The sequence below is a fragment of the Macaca nemestrina genome, chromosome 2, assembly GCF_043159975.1.
Source record: "Macaca nemestrina isolate mMacNem1 chromosome 2, mMacNem.hap1, whole genome shotgun sequence".
NCBI lineage: Eukaryota > Metazoa > Chordata > Mammalia > Primates > Cercopithecidae > Macaca > Macaca nemestrina.
Genome location: NC_092126.1, coordinates 9650798 through 9669866, shown reverse-complemented (window position 1 = coordinate 9669866; position 19069 = coordinate 9650798). Strand labels below are relative to the sequence as shown.

At 39.5% G+C, this 19069-nt stretch overlaps 1 protein-coding gene across 9 annotated transcripts in view; it reads left to right on the top strand.

The window, feature by feature from the left end:
• Positions 1–19069, top strand: part of LP (LIM domain containing preferred translocation partner in lipoma) — a 723802-nt gene that overhangs the window by 355741 nt on the left and 348992 nt on the right. For all 9 annotated transcript variants that reach the window (XR_011619543.1, XM_071090663.1, XM_011723147.3 and 6 more), the window contains one exon: positions 11144–11269. Coding sequence is in view for 8 of the 9 variants with exons in the window: in XM_071090663.1 (XP_070946764.1) it covers positions 11144–11269 (126 nt within the window). In the remaining variant the exon portion in view is untranslated. The remainder of the gene's footprint in view (positions 1–11143; positions 11270–19069) is intronic.

The window sequence follows — 19069 nt, the reverse complement described above, 5'->3', positions numbered from 1 at the left end:
CTTATTGTGGTTATTCTTATAGTTCTTGTTTTATTGATGAATAGATAATATATGTATTGTTCCTTATTATTATCTATGCAAATTGACCTTTATTTTAATTGTAAGGGGTTACTTTAAAAATATATTATTTGTATTGTTTTTATTTTATGAGGATCGGAATTCAGTAGAAATCATTCAACAAGTAGGTAAATATTGTGAAAAGTGGAGGGTTTTTGTTGCGTATTTAATTTTGGTTTCTTATTTGAATAGAACAGTGAACAATGAGGCTACTTGTGTATACTCAAGTTCAGACCACTTTAACCATGACTCTGCCCTTACTTGTAAAAGAATTGGCTTAAACTCAGAGTTGGCCTAACTCTTGCAGGTTTACTCTGATTGCTTTTGAACAGCAAAGATAGTGACAGGCAAGTTGTGAAATGTCATTGTAGACCTATGCAGTATTAGAGATTAAAAGAAACAATAGAAAAGGACATGGAAGGTGCATACCCTCATTTTTATAGAGGTAAAAGTTGAGTTCCAGAAAGTCAAAGAGACCTGATAGTGTCAGGGGGACTTGGTCTTGTGTAGGCTGCTTCTGTAGGGCTGACTGTGTGAACGAGAGGCCCCTTGGAGTAGCACCGAATAATGGAGTTTATCTTAAGGATCCATCTGAATGAAATCTGATACCAGAAAGCTCAGGGTCAGGGCAGATTTGTGGCTGAACTCTTACCATCTTTCTTTTCTTCTCATTGCTTTTTTTCTTCTCTCCCGTCCTCTTTTCCTCTCCTCCCTCTCCATTCCTCTGCTTCTCTAGTGTTTACATGTTCATTGTTTTCCTCTACCCAATGATAGACTTCCAACTTCCTGTTGTATGTTTGGATTGTTAATAATTAACCATGTACGTCATCTTTTTGGTTGATCATGGCCATAGCTCATACCTGTGGCAATTTTTCTTTTCCTTTTTTTTTTTTTTTTTTTGAGTTCCACTCTTATTGCCCAGGCTGGAGTGTAGTGGTATGATCTCGGCTCACTGTAACCTCTACCTCCCAGGTTCAAGCAATTCTCCTGCCTCCAGCCTCCCAAGTAGCTGGAATTACAGGTGCCCACCACCATGCCTGGCTGAATTTTGTATTTTTAGTAGAGACAGCATTTCATCATGTTGGCCAGGCTGGTCTTGAGCTTGTGACCTCAGGTGATCCTCCTACCTCAGCCTCCCAAAGTGTTGGGATTACATGCATGAGCCACTGTGCCTGGCGGCAGTTTTGTTACATGTTTTTCAGTCCAAATGCATAAGAGAAGGAGGTTTATTTGCCCATCTAATCTCCTTGTCACTGTCCAAAAGTTAGGTTCACCAGCCTATTAAGGGACCCTTGGATCTGTGGGCCTCAGCGTTCTGAAATAGAGTCACATGGCTCAAAACATGGCTCTTTTGGCAACAAAGGATGGGGGCAGGACCGTTTCCTTGAAAGGAGATTTGGGTTGGCCAAACATTGCTGACGCTGGGTGTGTGTTAGGGCTGAAAAGGATAAAATAATATAATTGTGAGGAAAAAAATCCAAGCATTTATCAAGCCTAGCATTTATGTTCTATCTTGACGTTTAATATGGTTTGGATGCTTGTTCCCTCCAAATCATGTCAAAATGTGATCTCCAGTGTTGGAAGTGGGGCCTAATGGGAGATATTCAGTCATGGAGATGGATCTCTTATGGTGGCTTAGTGCCATCCCCTTGGTGATGAGTGAGTTCTTTCTCTGGGTTCATGTGAGATCTAGTTGTTTAGAGAGTGTGGTACCTCTCCCCAAGCCTTGTTCCTCCTCTCGCCACATGACGTGGTAGCTCCCTGTTGCCTTCATTCATGATTATAAGCTTCCTGAGGCTCTCATCAGAAACCGACTGGATATTGACACCATGCTTCTTTATACAGCCTGCATAATCATGGGCCAATTAAACCTTTTTTCTTTATAAATTACCCAGCCTCAGCTATTATTTTATAGTGAGGCAAAAATGGCCTAATGTAGCGTTTTTGTGCTTTATCATGAAAAACTCTTGTCTTCTGTTGTTACCTTATTTCTTGTTTATTTAGTGCTGTGTTCTCAGTTGTCAAGCCAGTATTCCACTTCAGATTATGAAAATATATTCCCTCTTATGAATGCTCTGGTGTTTGCTCCCAAGACAGCATTTGAGACAACTTTTCCCACTGCCCTTAACATGTGGAGAGGGTGTCCTTCTCAGATAGTAATACGACTTGAGTTTCGGCTTGGTTTTGTACATTAGAAAAGTTGAATTATATTTCTGTTAGCCATTAGATAAGAAGTTTTTTAGGGAAGGGGATTGTTTTTGTTTTTAAATTTCTGTCTCTTCCACGTAGATTTACAGAGATTCAAAGAACATAGTGAATTAGATATCTCCAGGCAAAGGTGCAGGTGATATTTTTCAGTAGAATATATAGAAACTCCTCAAGGTTGGGTATCATGGCTTTTCTACACTGCATACTACTTAGCATAAACTATTTTCTAGAGCAGCTTGAGAGAAAAGCCATCCACTCAAATCCTTCGTGAGAGTGATGCTATGCACATTGGTGTCATGGAAAATTAGACAAAGAGGAGTCAGTTATCAAGTCAGCGGGTTATTTGTAAGTCCTCCTCCCCTGGAGAGGGTACATTTGGGGAAATGGGTAAGTAGGGTGTTTGGAAAGGTAAACAACTTCAACTGAATGAGTGGGAAAGACACATCCCAATAGGAATGAATTCACTTTTTCCCTGACTTACAACAGTTTGTATCTCATTCCATAAAATGACATTTCTATTAGATAAAATAGATCATATTTTGTGCGATTCTCACTACTGAATACTACCTGTCTCCACTAAACATTACTAGGATCTGTTTGTTGAGGCTGCTCATATTATTATACAGCATGAGAGATTATATCAAGTAGAAATGTTACTGTCTTCATTTTTGTTTTTATCCAAATACCTCTTAGCCATTATTTGGACTGTCTATTGGTATTTTCATGGCATCATTAACCACATATATGACATAATATAGGTTGTTTTTAAGGGGAAAAAAACTATAAATTCACTCAGTACCCACCCTTACTCTCCCTGCCCCACACACTTAAATGTTCATGATGTTAGAAATCTACTTAGAAAAGTTGTTTTCAAAGTGAGAACACCTCACTTTGAGAATGACTCAGACCAGCACCATCATTGAGGATGTTGAGAACATCTTCAGATCAGCACCATCACTAGCACCTACGAACTTAGTAGAAATGTAAGTTCTTGGGCCTCACCCAAGAGGTACAGATAAGAAACTGTGGCAGGTGCAGCCTGGTAATCTAAAGTTTAATAAGTCCTCCAGTGGCTCCGTATAGGCTAATGTTTGAAAAACACTGATCTAGGATTGTGTTCTTTATAGTTAATTCCTGGTACCATTACACATGTTCAGATGCCTAGAAGCCCGTCTACTGAAGCCTCTCAGTAACTTAGTTTTACTTTTGATCAAAATACTTTTTAAAGTCACATACTCAATTGCCTGACTATTAACAGAGCGTTTATTTTGAGACTATTGTCAAAGTAACAATTACATAACTAGCATTTATTGAATGTTTACTATGTGAATATCACTTGATGTGCATGAACCTATTTAATTTTTACAACTGCATGTGGGACCCAGAGGGCTCAAGTGAATGGCTGAAGGTCACAAAGCCAGCAATTGGGAGATCCAGGTATTACAGCCTGATTCTGAAACCTTCACCAGTGTTCTTTTTTGTTAGGGATGCTTTGAGGAAATAATAAAAATGATTATAGATAAATAAATATTGATTGTGTCCCCAATTTCATCAAAGACAGATGATAGATAAAAGATTGATCTAACTTACAACAAAACAATTACACTTTCAAGAGAAACTAGATAGAAACAGTTTGGATATTTCTCTCCTCCAAATCTCATGTTGAAATGTAATCCCCAATATTGAGATGTGGTCTGGTGGGAGGTGTTTAGGTCCCTCATGAATGGCTTGGTGCCTGTATGAGTCTGTTTTCACACTACCAATAAAGATATACCCAGATCTGGTAAGAAAAAGAGGTTTAATTGGACTTATAGTTCCACATAGCTAGGGAGGCCTCAGAATCACGGTAGGAGGTGAAGGGCACTTCTTACATGGCGGTGGTAAGAGAAAATGAGGATGATGCAAAAGCAGAAACCCCTGATAAAACCATCAGATCTCGTGAAACTTATTCACTACCATGAGAACAGTATGGAGGAAACTGCCCCCATGATTCAAATTATCTCCCACTTGTTCCCTCCTACAACATGGGGAATTATGGGAGTACATTTAAGATGAGATTTGGATAGGGACACACAGCAAAACCGTATCAGTGCCCTCCCCATGGTACTGGTCATACAGAGTGAATTCTCTGTTAGTTCACAGGAGAGCTGATTGTTTAAAAGAGTATGGTGCCCCTCGTCCCTGTCTCGTCTACCCCCTGTCACCTTATGACACGCTGCATCCCATTACCTTCCTCCATGAGTAAATGCTTTCTGGGGCCCTCACCAGAAGCAGATGCCAGCTCCATGCTTCCTGTACAGCCTGTGGAGCCATGAGCCAAATCAACCTCTTTTCTTATAAATTACCCAGCTTCAGGTTTTGTGTTATAGCAATGCAAAACAGACTAACAAAATAGTGTGTTTTGTTACTTAAAAAGCACACACTTTAAAAATTCCTTTAGTTATCACCATCTTTTTTCCCACTGATATTAGAAAGAAGAGAGTAATAAACTTTACTCACTGTAATAGAAAAAAAGTGCAGTGAAATTCCTGTTGTATTATTAAATTTAAATGAAACCACCATTGAAAAGAAAAGTTATATGTAAACACAATGTAATGTTTTGTATTATCATCCTCTTAGGTTTTACTAAGTTAAGATAGTTTTATATTCCTAAGTTATCAGGGAAAGCTTTTCTAATTAATCACAAAAGGAAGCTCAAGCTTGGGTAGGGTCTGGGAACCCCTTTGTTTTCCATATGGGATCAGTGGTAAGACATTCCTTGAGCTCTGTGAAACACAATTGAAAAAATATTGATTTAGTATATTTAAGATAGGTTTCTCTAAGGATTATGTGGTTACTTTCTCAGGCCTGTCACTGAGCAGTCACATACAAATTCTGGCTTTCCGAATTCACATTCTGTGATGTGTCACTATGGTTGTTTGTCTACCGCAAAGATTCTGAAGGTTGTTGAAGATTAGTTCGTGGTCATGTATGTTTTGAGTAAGATGCTGGGCATTGGATCTAATTCTAGTATATAAACATCCAAGGGTGGAGACTGGTTCTTAATTAAATAGACCATTCCCCTTGGCCTTTTGTTTCCTTTAATAACCTGGGTAAGATTTTCCTATGTAACAGTTTTTATTTGATGATTAAGTTTCTGATTTTTCTTTTCATAGCACAGTACTTTTCAGTTAGTCCTGCTCCTCTACCTTGAAACCGAAATGAATACTGAACAAATAAATCGTTAATGTATTAGGCAATATCTGTTTATTTTTATCCCATTTCACAATCATTAAGGCCATAATTAGTTCAGGCAAAGATCATCTATGGATGCTAAAACCACTGGGTGGGTGAAAGATTTTTGACAAGTAGCATACTCACAGTGCCCCAAAGTATCACCTCACAGATTATTTTTAATTTAAAAATTTTGCAGTCATGGTTAAAATGGTGAAATCTTGTAGACACTATCTTAATCGAGTCATGAAACTCGGCATCACCACACATGGGCCAGACTGACACCATGAGCTTCCTGATGGGATGCAGCAGAAAGGATGTGGCCTCATGCATGTGATATTCTGGCCTAATTTACTTAATCTGGATCCAATCATCAAGAAAAATCAGATTGGTGGACTTTTATAAGACACCTGACCAGAGTTATTTTAAAAGTTAGCTTTATAAAAATAAAAAATCAGCTAGGACCCTGCTCTAAATTAAAAGAGAATAAAAAGACGTATCATTTTATTATGTGATGTTTGGATTTGGGGTGGAAATTAACAGTGGATAAAAGGACACTACTGGCACCACTAGTGAAATGTGAGTATGGGTGATACCAGATAATACTGTTTCTCTGTTAAATTTCTCCAGTGTGATAATGGTTTTGAAAAAATTAGAAATTCTTAGGAGATGCAAACTGAGGTGGGGGTGGTTTTGTAACATCTTACAGATGGTTCAATTGCAACAGCAAATCTAATATATGTAGACAGAAAGCCAGTGTGATGAAATGGTGGCCACTGATGAATCTGGGTGAAGGATGAGTGAGTGGAGTTTATTGTAATAGTTGTTCGACTTCTCTGTGAATTTAAATATTTTTGGATATAAAGAATGAACAAGTAAATAAATACAAATGAATGCTCTTTCATAACTAACTGCTGGTACTCCTCGTCTATCACCTGTAGTTAGTGGGTTAGTGATAGTTGTGCTAAACTGTGACCCCTTTAAATGGCCTAAGTTTATTTCATTCCCACGCTGTAAATTTTGGTTCTGGGCTCTTGTTTATTGGACTGTCTTTATGTACTTACAATGGGGGAGGCATCATCCTATAGTTCTGCTGGCGGCACTTACTATGATTTGTCAAGTCATAATAAGTCCCAACTGTGGTTTGGTGAGCTTTTATCATGTATGTATTCAGAGGATAGATAAAAATAAATATAAAAATAACATGTTCAAATGGTTTATTCATGGGTCCTTGGTAAAAGGATGCTGTCACTAGACACTTTTGGTGCCCCACCTCGCATCCTCCCCTCCCACCTTCGTGTACCAGCAGCTGCTACAGCGATCAGCTCTGCACAGTTGTGACCTGGTAGCACTTGGCTTCAACTGCAACACCTTTCACTTACTTTCTGTGCCGGGCCTTCTCTACATTCGTTTACCTTCTGAGACTTGTGAGACTTATTCACAACCAGGAGAACAGTGTGGGGGAAACGGGGGAAACTGGCCCCATGTTTCAATTATCTCCCCCACGGTCCTGCCCACAACACTTGGGGATTGTGGGAGCTGCAATTCAAGATGAAATTTGGGTGGAGACACAGCCAAACCATATCTCCTTCCTTCTCTGCTTAACTCTTTCTAGTCCCTCAGTACTGTTTCTCGGAATTGATTCCCAAAATAAATGACCTACATGCAAGCTTTTCTCGCAGGCATTGTTTTTCTTGGCGGAACACAGACTAAGACGATGTAATCTTTGAAATCTCTCTAGTGATGGTCGAAGAGTGTGGGGATTGTTATAATTACATTAACTACTTTGTAAAAGTTTGTGGTGATAACTAGAAAAAGCACTAGTCACAAGAACCTTCCTTGTTATTGGTGTTGGGAAGGTCATTTATCAATCAGGTAACTAGCAGAGCTACAAGGATAGGAAGTTAGGGAGAAGACATGTTGGTAAGTCTATTGGATTCTGTTGCTTGGTTATAGGATTTTGGATCCTGGTCTCTGGTATAAGGGGTTGAAAGTAGCAAGAGCCCCTAAATCTAAAAGTAAATGAGTGTCTAGAGATTTGTGGCAGGACCTGGGCAGGGCAACAGTTATTTGAACTGAGATATAAAATTAAGCCTTGAGAGTAAAAAAAAAAGGCCTATTCTAGTTCATAATAGGATTGAAATATAGGAGCCAATCTACTATAGTATTTGCGCAATCTTCCCCCCCTGCCCCACCGTGCTGCCCTGTTATCCAGTTTTTGTGCAAAATCACACAGCGTTAGACTGGAACTTGTAATAAATTGCATCAACCTAATTTGAGAAACTGAAAATAGGGAGCAGTCTGAACTTAGAGGGTAGGGAGAATAAGGACGCTGGAAACTAATTGATGTCTTACAAGCACAGACTGGTTGCATATCATAATTACTTGTTTTATTGTATAGTTCAGGGTAATTCTGTGACTTGTTGAGTCTCAGTGGTTAGATATTGCAGTGACTTCAGCCATAGGCAGTTGATGTACTTTCTGCTTCAGTAAAGTACAGATGTAGAAGACCTGATTAAATCCTGTCTCTTTACTAATACCCCGAGGGAACGCTTAATGAATGATGCTTCCCTCAAGAAGAAGAATAATTAACAATAGCTATATTATTCATATTAATTTATAGTTACTGGTTGCTATAATTAATGCTATTTAGGAAAATCATCATAATTATAGCACTTTACAACTTACAGAGTATTTTCCCATCCATTTTCTTATCTGAATCTTATAACATCACCCTGGCTTAGGTGAAACATGTGATATTCTCTTCGTTTTATAGATAAGAAAACTATGGCCCAGGGAAAGATTTAAGCAGACACCACTCTACCACCCTTGCCAATATATTGGACTATCTAAGAGTATGTGGAAATACACTTACCAAGTTTATGTCTACTATAATATTTTATGTCTGCACACAAGAGAATCAACTTTACTCAGTTTTTAGTTGCCTTCCATAACAGTAATGTCCTGCCTTTCCTTGTACCAGGACCCATTACCCAGAATGTTCACATGAATTTTAAATGTTAAATGGAATTTTTCTTAATAATACCACAATGTGTCATAGTTGTTACTGCCCTTTGAGATAAACATGAAATCTCCTCTGATAGAGGGATTAGCACCTTGAAAACATCTGTTTTCAGTGTATAGACCTGTTGGCCTTAAACGGTTTAATCAGACTGGAAATTCAGACTCAGAAAAGTCTGAATTTCAACCAACCTGTCGTGTCACTCTTTTTCTATTTTTGGCTATGGCAAGAGAGTTGAAGAATATCGCTCAATTTTGCAAGGCTAGCCTTCAAATCTAGGCCATCCAGCTTGATGATATACACATGCTTACCAGTGTGAGCATGTACACACTCACACGTGTGTGCACACACAGATGCACACTGAACCTCTCTGGTTCCCTTTTTATATCAAATTCTAGAGTATCCACTGCTTACTGTTGTACCTCTGACTGTGTTTACCCAAAAGATAGTGCTATGAGAAAGGTTACTGCCTGTGTCACAGTCTGTCATTATTCATTGGTTTATTTATTCAGAAATACTTATTAAACACTTATATGGGCTAGGCCTTGAACGAGATTCCTAGGAAACAGGAACAAAACAGACACAGCTTCTCATGAAGCTTATATGTTCTAGAGGGGAGACTGAAAATAAACAGAAAAATACACATGGTGGTAGTTATTATTAAAAAATAGATTTAAAAGGGTAAGGGAATAAGATGATGTGATGTAGAGGGGTCATAATAATACATCCAGAAGGAGAAAATCATAAGGTGCCTGCTCTAGATAATGTGATAATGTGAACTCTCTCTCTCTCTCTCTGTATCTATATAAAATATATATGTGTGTATATATGTGTGTGTGTGTATGTATGTGTGTGTGTATATATATATGTTTGAGACAGAGTCTCACTCTGTCATGTAGGCTGGAGTACAGTGGTGCGATCTTGGCTCACTGCAACCTCCGCCTCTAGGGTTCAAGCAATTCTCCTGCCTCAGCCTCCCAAGTATCTGGGATTACAGGGACCTGCCACCACGCCCAACTAATTTTTGTATTTTTAGTAGAGACGGGTTTCTCCATGTTGGCCAGGCTGGTCAGATAACTCCTGGCCTCAGATAATCCACCTGCCTTGGCCTCTCAACCTGCTGGGATTACAGGCATGAGCCACCGTGTCTGGCCTGAAATCCATGTTTAAAGAGGGCTCACAAACAAGGAAGCCAACTGCCTCTTGAGGTAGGTTTGGCTCCAAGGACCTGGGCCACAACTTTAGAGACAGCTGATGTTACTGTGCTTGAGACAGATCAGGCCCAGGAAGGATTAACTCAAGCTAAGGATTAACTAAGTTCAAAAAAGAATGATCAAAGCACCAGATCCCATTATGTTTCTTTTACACAGAAAGTTAAATAAGCTGCAAGACTCAGGTAAGGTGGTTTGGTGAGTAAGCTACTAGGGCATATGGAACTAGTGGTCTTCACAGGCCATTACTTTTTACACCTGCTTCAACGTATTCACTAAAATGACAGATTGACTTCAAGGGTTATAAGATTTAGTGCTAGCTTGTCATGGCACCCTACTTGTTGTTCCTACTGAAGATATTCTAGTTTCTTGGTTGGTTAATGCTTTCTCTAAACTCTTGCAGACACCAGATACTCTCTTGATATTTTACGTCCTTAGGCAAGTCCAATAGAATTGATTAGATTATTGTAACTTTCCACTATTGTATTGCCATTGAATCTTGCTAAAGATACACTTTGGTCTCTTAATGAAGTTTTAAGAGCTTCTTCCATACACATACATGATCATTATTAAACTGTCACTTTAAAAGGTTATTTTTTTTTACTTCACCCTGCCTCCGAATACTGGGGTCATCTCACCTTATACATTCTTGCTTTTAACTCTAGGCAGATTCTTTTTTTCTTTTTCCCAAACTTGATCATAATTCCTGGAAACACCCTGTCTCGATATTATTGCCCTCTGCTCTCCTGTTGATTCTGACTGCAGGTGATACGAGGCTCTGACATAGGAAATCCGGAGATCCTGACTTCATTGTCTATGCTCACTGCAACATGCTTCCTCTGCAGCCCCTTGGCAGAACCCTCAGAGGTCTCTTTCCAGTTCATGTTCTAGGGGCATCCCTTGGGTCTCGCCATCTCTAGCACACACGCATACCTGACACCCCCGAACCTCAGACTTCCAAGCACTCTCACGCTCCAATGTCTTCAAGTGCTGATTCCTCTTTCTGGAATGTCAGTGTCCCTTCCCTGCTCCTTGCTACTCTGATAAATATTATTCTAGGCAGTGGTTTCAAAACACCAAGAGCTTGTGAGCTCTCTTCAGCTGGTTCTGCTCTTTAAGTGCAGGAATGGAGACATTTATTTTCCTTTACTTGTATACTTATTTAAAAAAAAAAACAAAAAAACAAAACAAAAAAACTTCTAAATAAGTGTGTGACCCGGGACAAATCTTTTATTTTTCAGTTTTCATATCTGTCACAAAGTGATAATTCTATCTCAGCCTACCTCACTAAGATTTTATGAAAGCTTAATTAAAAAAAAAAAAAAAGAGGTGCAGAAAAACTTGGACAAAGCCACATTATAACTTGAGAAATTTGAACTTATAATGATATCAATGGAAATTTCCTTTATTAACATGTCTGCGTTGCTTCCAGCAAGGAAATCCCGGAGGCAAGACACTTGAGGAGAGGCGCTCCAGCCTGGACGCTGAGATTGACTCCTTGACCAGCATCTTGGCTGACCTTGAGTGCAGCTCCCCCTACAAGCCTCGGCCTCCGCAGGTTAGTGCCACCCACAATTGTCTCCACACAGCCATTCCCAGATATGCTACTCTTATAGGAAAGAACGTGCTGCATCTGAGAGCTCTTTTATTCTTTTCTTTATTTCTTTCTCTTTCTTTGTTTCTTTTTTCTTTCTTTTATCCTTCCTTCCCTCTTCTCTTCTCCTTTTCTTTTCTTTTCTTTTCTTTTCTTTTCTTATTTTTCTTTTCTTTTGATGGAGTCTCACTGTGTCACCCAGGCTGGAGTGCAATGCCACAGTCTTGGCTTACTGCAACCTCCACCTCCCGGGTTCAAGCAGTTCTCCTGCCTCAGCCTCCTGAGTAGCTGGGATTACAGGCACGCGCCACCACACCTGGCTAATTTTTGTATTTTTAGTAGAGACGGGGTTTCACCACGTTGGTCAGGTTGGTCTTGAACTCCTGATCTCGTGATCCGCCTGCCTAAGCCTCCCAAAGTACTGGGATTACAGGCCTGAGCTACCATGCCCGGTCCTTTTATTCTTTCTTGATCTTCTTAGAGTCAATGATGTAAGTTGTCTTTTTATTTAATATCAATGTGTGTGAGTCAACTGGCAGAAATTTCTTAAATTGACTCTTTGAGTACTTTAAAAATAACACAACATTATACAAAAATATTATATAAACAAGTAAATCTCTTATTCCATTGCCTTGCTCTTTTTGCAGCTTTGTCTATATGGTTATTTTGTTACATGTTGTTATAGTTTTCACAAATATGATTTAGCTTGGCTATGCAAAGTTGAGGTGAAGAGCTGTGTCTTTTGCAAAGAAATTACTTTTGTTGGATATTAAGGTGGTTTTCATTATTTTTGTCATTGTTATAAATAATGCTACAAGGGACATATTGTGTATATTTGAGTTATTTCCTGGCCTCAGATTTCTAGGAGTGGGGTTGCTACATTGATGAGTGTGACCACTTTATTTACTTTTCTTTCCAAAGGTTGTGAATAGTTTATACTGGTACCACCAATTAGTTTGAATATATCCGTTTCTCCTCAAATTCACTAGAATTTGATGGCTGCAATTAATCTGTTTTTTAAGTGCAAATGGTGCCTTGTTAGCTTTTCTTTGCTTTTTTATTGTTTACATTTTTATTTTTGCCTACTTTGGAGCTTGGCTATTTTTCTGCATCTTCACTTAATATCTGCATTCCAGAAGCTGATCTTCCAACTGCAAGTGATCATTCCCTGCCTCTCTAAAGTCTTGAAAGAGTTGTAGCAAATCTGTTTCAGGGCTTCCAAGTCCTCAGAAGACAGCTATCAGAACTGGAGCTGCAAACATTGGACAAGCAGTATTGTCACCGTGCTGTTGGACTCTTGCGTGACATTTGTTTGACTAAGTGAGAATGCGTACGGCCTCTGAACCTCACTCCAATTCTTGAATGGCAGCTTCTGTATTTACAGTGGTTCCTTTCTTGAATTAAAAACCAGTCTTGTTTCTCTGCTGTCATTCATTTCAATACTTAACTGCTTGTAAGGTGGCAGCATTTTCTTCTTTTTTCTTTTATGAGACGGAGCCTCTCTCTGTTGCTGCTGAGGCTGGGGTGCAGTGGCGCAATCTCAGCTCACTAAAACCTCCACCTCCCGAGTTCAAGCAATTCTCCTGCCTCAGCCTCCTGAGTAGCTGGGATTCCAGGCGCCTGCCACCACGCCCAGCTAATTTTTGTATTTTAGTAGAGACGGGGTTTTGCCATGTTGGCCAGGCTTGTCTGGAACTCCTGACCTTAAGCGATCTGCCCGCCTTGGCCTCCCAAAGTACTGGGATTATAGGCGTGAGCCACTGTGCCTGGCTGCTGTCTTCTTTAGATACATTCCCTTTACCTTTTCTAAACATATAATGGAATTGTCAGCAATGTGGGGATTCATGGCAACATATACTACCGCTTAGCTCTTCCTTGCTGTCCCTGCTCTTGGCTCTGTCCATCCTGTGAGCAGTAAAATTGTACTTTGTCCCTGTAAATGTGTACTCAGCTCCTCATCTGTAGCAGGCCCTGTGGTCTTTTGGGGGAACTGATGAGGCAGAAAAGTGGATAGTTGAGAGGAAGAGAAATAGGACTCCGTTCTCATCTTCTAATAGCCTGTAATGTTATGTGTGAGGCTACGGCCTATACTGCAGGAATGCAAAGAAGATAGTGATATATTCTTTTGAAGGTGACACAGTCAGATAATTCTTATTAAAAGACTTGGATTTTCATCTGAAGGGGTGAGTGGAATTGTATTGTTCGAGACAGCAGCACAGTATAGCCTGAGCCACAGGGCTGCAAGCGCCAAGGCCGCATTTAGAGATCTGTAAGCAACCAGATGGCTGCAGATGAAGCCTTCAAAGGCGTGTAGTAGAATATAGGTCTGGGACCAGCCTGGCCAACATGGTGAAACCCCATCTCTACTAAAAATACAAAAATTAGCTGGGCGTGGTGGCGCCTGCCTGTAGTCCCAGATATTCGGGAGGCTGACGCAGAAGAATTGTTTGAACCTGGGAGGCAGAGGTTGCAGTGACCCAAGATCGTGCCACTGCACTCCAACCGGGGGACAGAGGGACACTCTGTCTAAAAAAAAAAAAAGAGAGAATATGGGTCTGGGAGTTTCCTACAGACAGCATGTAGACACGTTTAAATGCTAGATTATGATTTCAATCTGTCTTTTGTAGATAATGGGATTATTTGAAGGTTCTCAATTGGGGAAATCTAAAATTCATTCCTAAAAAGGAACATAGGAAATAAGACCAACTCTAGAAAGATGCAGGAGAATGAGCCCAGGTCAGAAAAATGTTCTCCAGCAAGCCACACTTCATACTTTCTTTCTTTTGTTTTTGTTTTTTTATTATTATACTTTAAGTTCTATGGTACATGTGCACAACCTGTGGGTTTGTTCCATGTGTATACATGTGCCATGTTGGTGTGCTGCACCCATTAACTCATCATTTACATTAGGTATATCTCCTAATGCTATCCCTCCCCCCTCCCCCCTTTCCCCACCCCACAGCAGGCCCCATACTTTCAGACCATTGTTTGATGTTCAGCAATGTTTTTGATTCCACCTAAGCAAATGCCCCAAATCTCATATCTGAAGACAGGAGGGCCACTGATACTGCCACTGGACACAGTGGTATCACGCCCAAATGCTTTTTTGTGCTCCCTTTCCTTTTCTTTTCTTTTTTTTTTTTTGTTTGTTTGTTTGAGATGGGTTCTCGCTCTGTCGCCCAGGCTGGAGTGCAGTGGCGTGATCTCGGCTCACTGCAACCTCCGCCTCCCAGGTTCAAGCCATTCTCCTGCCTCAGCCTCCTGAATTTATGGAGGATAACAGCAGTGTTTCTGGCTGCAGTGAATTTGGTGTAATGACTTTGGCTTACATCTACTTTATAAAAAATCATACGTGACACTGCATGGATTTATGCAACTACCTTAATATTTAAAATTAAAATTTTTAACATTTTAAATGTGTTTGTCAGGGAGTAGTTTTAGAAGAATAGATGTGAAAAGTTCAGACATATTCCTGTAGTGAATTGCAGATAAAATGTGAGCCTAGAGTATCAGAGCTTTAGTGGGCCTTCCAGGTCATTTAGCCAAACTTACAGGTGTGTGCCGCCATGCCCAGCTAATTTTTTGTATTTTTAGTAGAGACGGGGTTTCACTTTGTTGGCAAGGATGGTCTCAATCTCCTGATCTCATGACCGACCCAACTCGGCCTCCCAAAGTGCTGGGATTACAGGCATGAACCACCATGTCACGCTGCCCCTGCTTTTTTTTAAACAGAGTTTTCATTCAAATCTTTTTTTCCTCCCCTAAATCCTTACAACCTAATAGACACTGAGGAGATCGTGCTTTGAGGTTTATTGTTTAATACAACCTTCATTCTTTAAGGCTGTGTCTATACATGCCTCTCATAAACCGTTGCATTTTAATAGGTTTTTTCTGCAGCTACGTTTTGTTTGAGGAATCTTTCTGAGCACACAAATTCATCATCACTGGTATTTGGACAGTACTGATTGTGAAGCACTTTCACATATATTCTCACTTGAGGGAGATATAGATATCTCAATTCTGAGATGTGCGTGATGTGCTTCTTTCAGGCATGACGAAACTAAGACTCACCAAGATTAATGATTTCTCCTTGGCCATATGCTTGAGCACTGTGTGAGCACAACTGGACTTTGAATTTTGACATGTGCTTGATTTTAAGTTCTAAACACCAGATTAAGGGTGTCAGGTTTTGTTTTCATTTTTGTAATGTTTTTACCATCGGTGAAAGCTGGCATCAGTCATCTGAGTGACACTGTCCCTTGAATGTGGCTTTCCCATAAAAAGAAAACATTCAGAAAGTTAAAAAAATTTAATTGTAATGGCCATTAAGTAGAATAAGTTCATAATTATGGTAAAATACACTTTCAATATGTCTGTTCCCTTCAGAAATTAAAGGATGATCCATTCTAATTTTTTTCTTTTACTATAATTTCACAAAGCAAGAGTTAATTGGGAGATACATCTCATCCTTTTGAATTATCTTCCCTCTGGTGGAACTGAATTAGATGTGTTAATATTTATTGGTTAACATAATTATAGGCTGTGAGAACAATAATCACACACTTAAAATATTAAAAGTATGTGCCAAGAGAAGATGATGTCTGTAGTAGACTGTGTTGTGTTATAATTAAAAGGTACTTGAAAAGTCCTAGAAATGTAGACCGTTAATGCCCAACATTGATGTTTCTATTTTTGTTCAAAGCAAATTTCGAAACCTATAGAATCACCGGACTACTTAAAATAGGCTAGTAGGTCTGTGATTTCTCATTAGTCAAACATGTGTTGTAAGCTTTTTTGAATTCATGTCTCTATCATCTTTGGAAGGCTGCTTTGACTCATGGTCTAGGGAAAATGATATATATGTGGAATGTTTATATAGTAAGAGGTTCCAAGGAGCTCCATTCTCATAACAAGTCTGAAAAATGTCTGAGCTCTTGAAAATAGGTTTTACTAGAGCATTTTCTTCCTTTCATTCTAGGGAGTATTTTCTACTCCTAGATTTTCTGACTTTAGTTCTGTTCACTTACTAATCCGTATATTGATTTTGGAAATTTGGCTTAATTCCACATATTCATGGATTCATTGATTCATTCACCTAACATTTGATGAGATCATCCTCTGGATCAGTCATTGGAGATTTAAAGGTTAGTATCAACAGGTCTTTCCTTTAGAGTGATTTTTAATCTTACAGAAGAGATAAGCCCATAATCCCATAAGTAAAAGGGACTCAAAAGAAGGGCTTCAATGTGCTAGTTAAATTGTCAAGTAAATCACCATGTGTCAAAATTATTGGGAGATAAAATACAGGAATACCAACATTGTACCTTATACCTTTCAGTGTCAGGGAGGACTGCATACAGCAGGCCGTATTTGAGCTCACTTGGCTTAAAGTGTTATGGGAAGGGCATGGGATTCAAGGTGCCAGAATAACAAGAGTGAGATAGTTAAGGAACATGGGAAGTGAATATTATTTGAAGCATAAGTTTATCTAATAGGGTATGTAAAGTGTAAATGAGATTACCGCTGAAAAACTCAGACTTACTTAGTAGTACCTAAGTAGGCCTTTTGATGCCCAAGGGCTCTCGTAGTTAGAAAGAGAAATTTATGGGGGGATAGCAACAGTGTTACTGGCTGCAGTGATTTTGGGGTAATTACTTTAGCTTACGTCTACTTTATTAAAAAAATCATCCATGACACTACATGGGTCTATGCAATTAAACTACATTAATGTTTGAAACTAAAATTTCTAAACATTTAAAATTTGTTCGTCAGGGAATAGTTTTAGAAGAACAGATGTGAAAAGTTCAGAGGTGATCCTGGAGTGAATTGCAGACAAAATGTGATCATAGAATATCAGAGCTTTAGTGGGCCTTCCAGGTCATGTAGCCAAACTCTTACTTTGCAGATGGAAAGCTTTTGCCCAGAGAGGGAAAGAACATTGCTCAAGGAGGCTCATTTAGAGACAGTTTAGTGATTCTTTTTATTTTCCCTGAACCATGACATAAAGGCCCAGCTTGATGATAAAACCACCAGGGGAGAGTTTGGCTTCCTTTGGTATCACAATTGGTTTATTCCAAAAAGTCTTTCTTTTATGGCAACTTCTTTAAAATATGCCTCAAACAGATAATAAAGAATTAGGCATATCAAATATGTACCTCAAAGGTAAACAGAAAACTTATGACGTTGTAACATCTTTGAGCTAGTATATATCTACACCCAACCCATTAGATAGGCGTGGTTTGTTAGTATAAGTACAGCTTAGACTCTAGAAGCTATGCAGGGGTTGGAACGAAATTCTGTCTATTTCTTAGAAGACAAGGGATCAATTATGAACTTATGATTTTTGTTTTCCTTCTTTGATCAGAGTTAGAGTACAGTACTCATCTTCTAGTTTCTAGTACAAGGCTGTCTTTTTTCCCCCAAGTAAGTTTGGTAGGATTGGAGCTGATGACTAAGTGACTTGGAACACTTTTCAAAAAAATTATTTTACATTAATATTTCATGGTGGCTGGAGATTTAGTAATTTTTGAATCAAGTTGCTTTTGAATTGATTAAATGGGCTTTCACTATCCTCAGTTAGACTAGTGTGATACTGTGAAATAATAAGAAATGATATATAAACATATTTTTCTACTCCAGTTTCTGAATCAGTGTTTATAAATCCTTATAATTTCCTAGGTGATAGGGGTGCTGGTGGCATCTTTTGTTCTAATGTTATTTTGTTATTGACCTTGGTTCCCAACCTAGAGCTACTGAATTCCATGGAATTTCCTGAGCGATGGAAATATCTATTGTTTTGATGAGGCAACTCTTGGTGGGCTCCTGGATTTCGGCTGGTTACCAGAATGACCAAGCAGTGATTCGAAGCTTGGAACTTTAATCTCCACCTCCCATCCTCTGGAGATGAGAAAGGGTCTAGAGACTGAATGAATAGCAGATCACGCCTGTGTTTTCAAGTCTCTATAAAAATCCCTAAAGTACAGAGAGGTGCCAGGTTGGTGAGCACAGCTTTATTCCAGGAAGGTGGCATACCCCAACTCTATGGTAACAGAGCTTCTGTACCCAGGACCCTTTTGGTTCTAGCCCTGTGTACTTCATCTGCCTAGCCATCTGTATCCTTTATCATATCCTCTATAATAAACTCATAATTGTAAGTAAGCATTTCCCTGAGTTTCATGAGCAATTTTAGTGTATTATCAAACGTGGGAAGAGGATAATGGCAACCCCAATTTGTAGTCAAATCAGACAGAAGTCTGGGTAACCGGTGACCACCCCTGCTCTGCCCCACCACTGCAGCTTGTGATTGACATATGAAGTAGAAACAGTCTTGTGGGACTTGAACACTTAACCTGTGGGACCTGCAGTAACTCCAGGTAGATTGTGTTAGAACTGAATTGAGTCATAAGCCACCCATCTGATATCAGAGAATTGCTTGATGTATGAAAAAATAAACCCACACATTTGGTGCCAGAAGTGAAGTGTTCTGGCCAGGCGTGGTAGCTCACACCTGGAATCCCAGCACTTTGGGAGGCTGAGGCAGGTGGATTGCTTGAGGTCAGGAGTTCGAGACCAGCCTGGTAAACATGGCGAAACACCAGCTCTACTGAAAACAAACAAACAAACAAACAAAACTTAGCTGGGTGTGGTGGCACGCTCCTGTAATCCCAGCAACTCCAGAGGCTGAGGCAGGAAAATTGCTTGAACCCAGGAGACGGAGGTTGCAGTGAGCCGAGATGGCGCCACTGCACTCCAGCCTGGGCAACA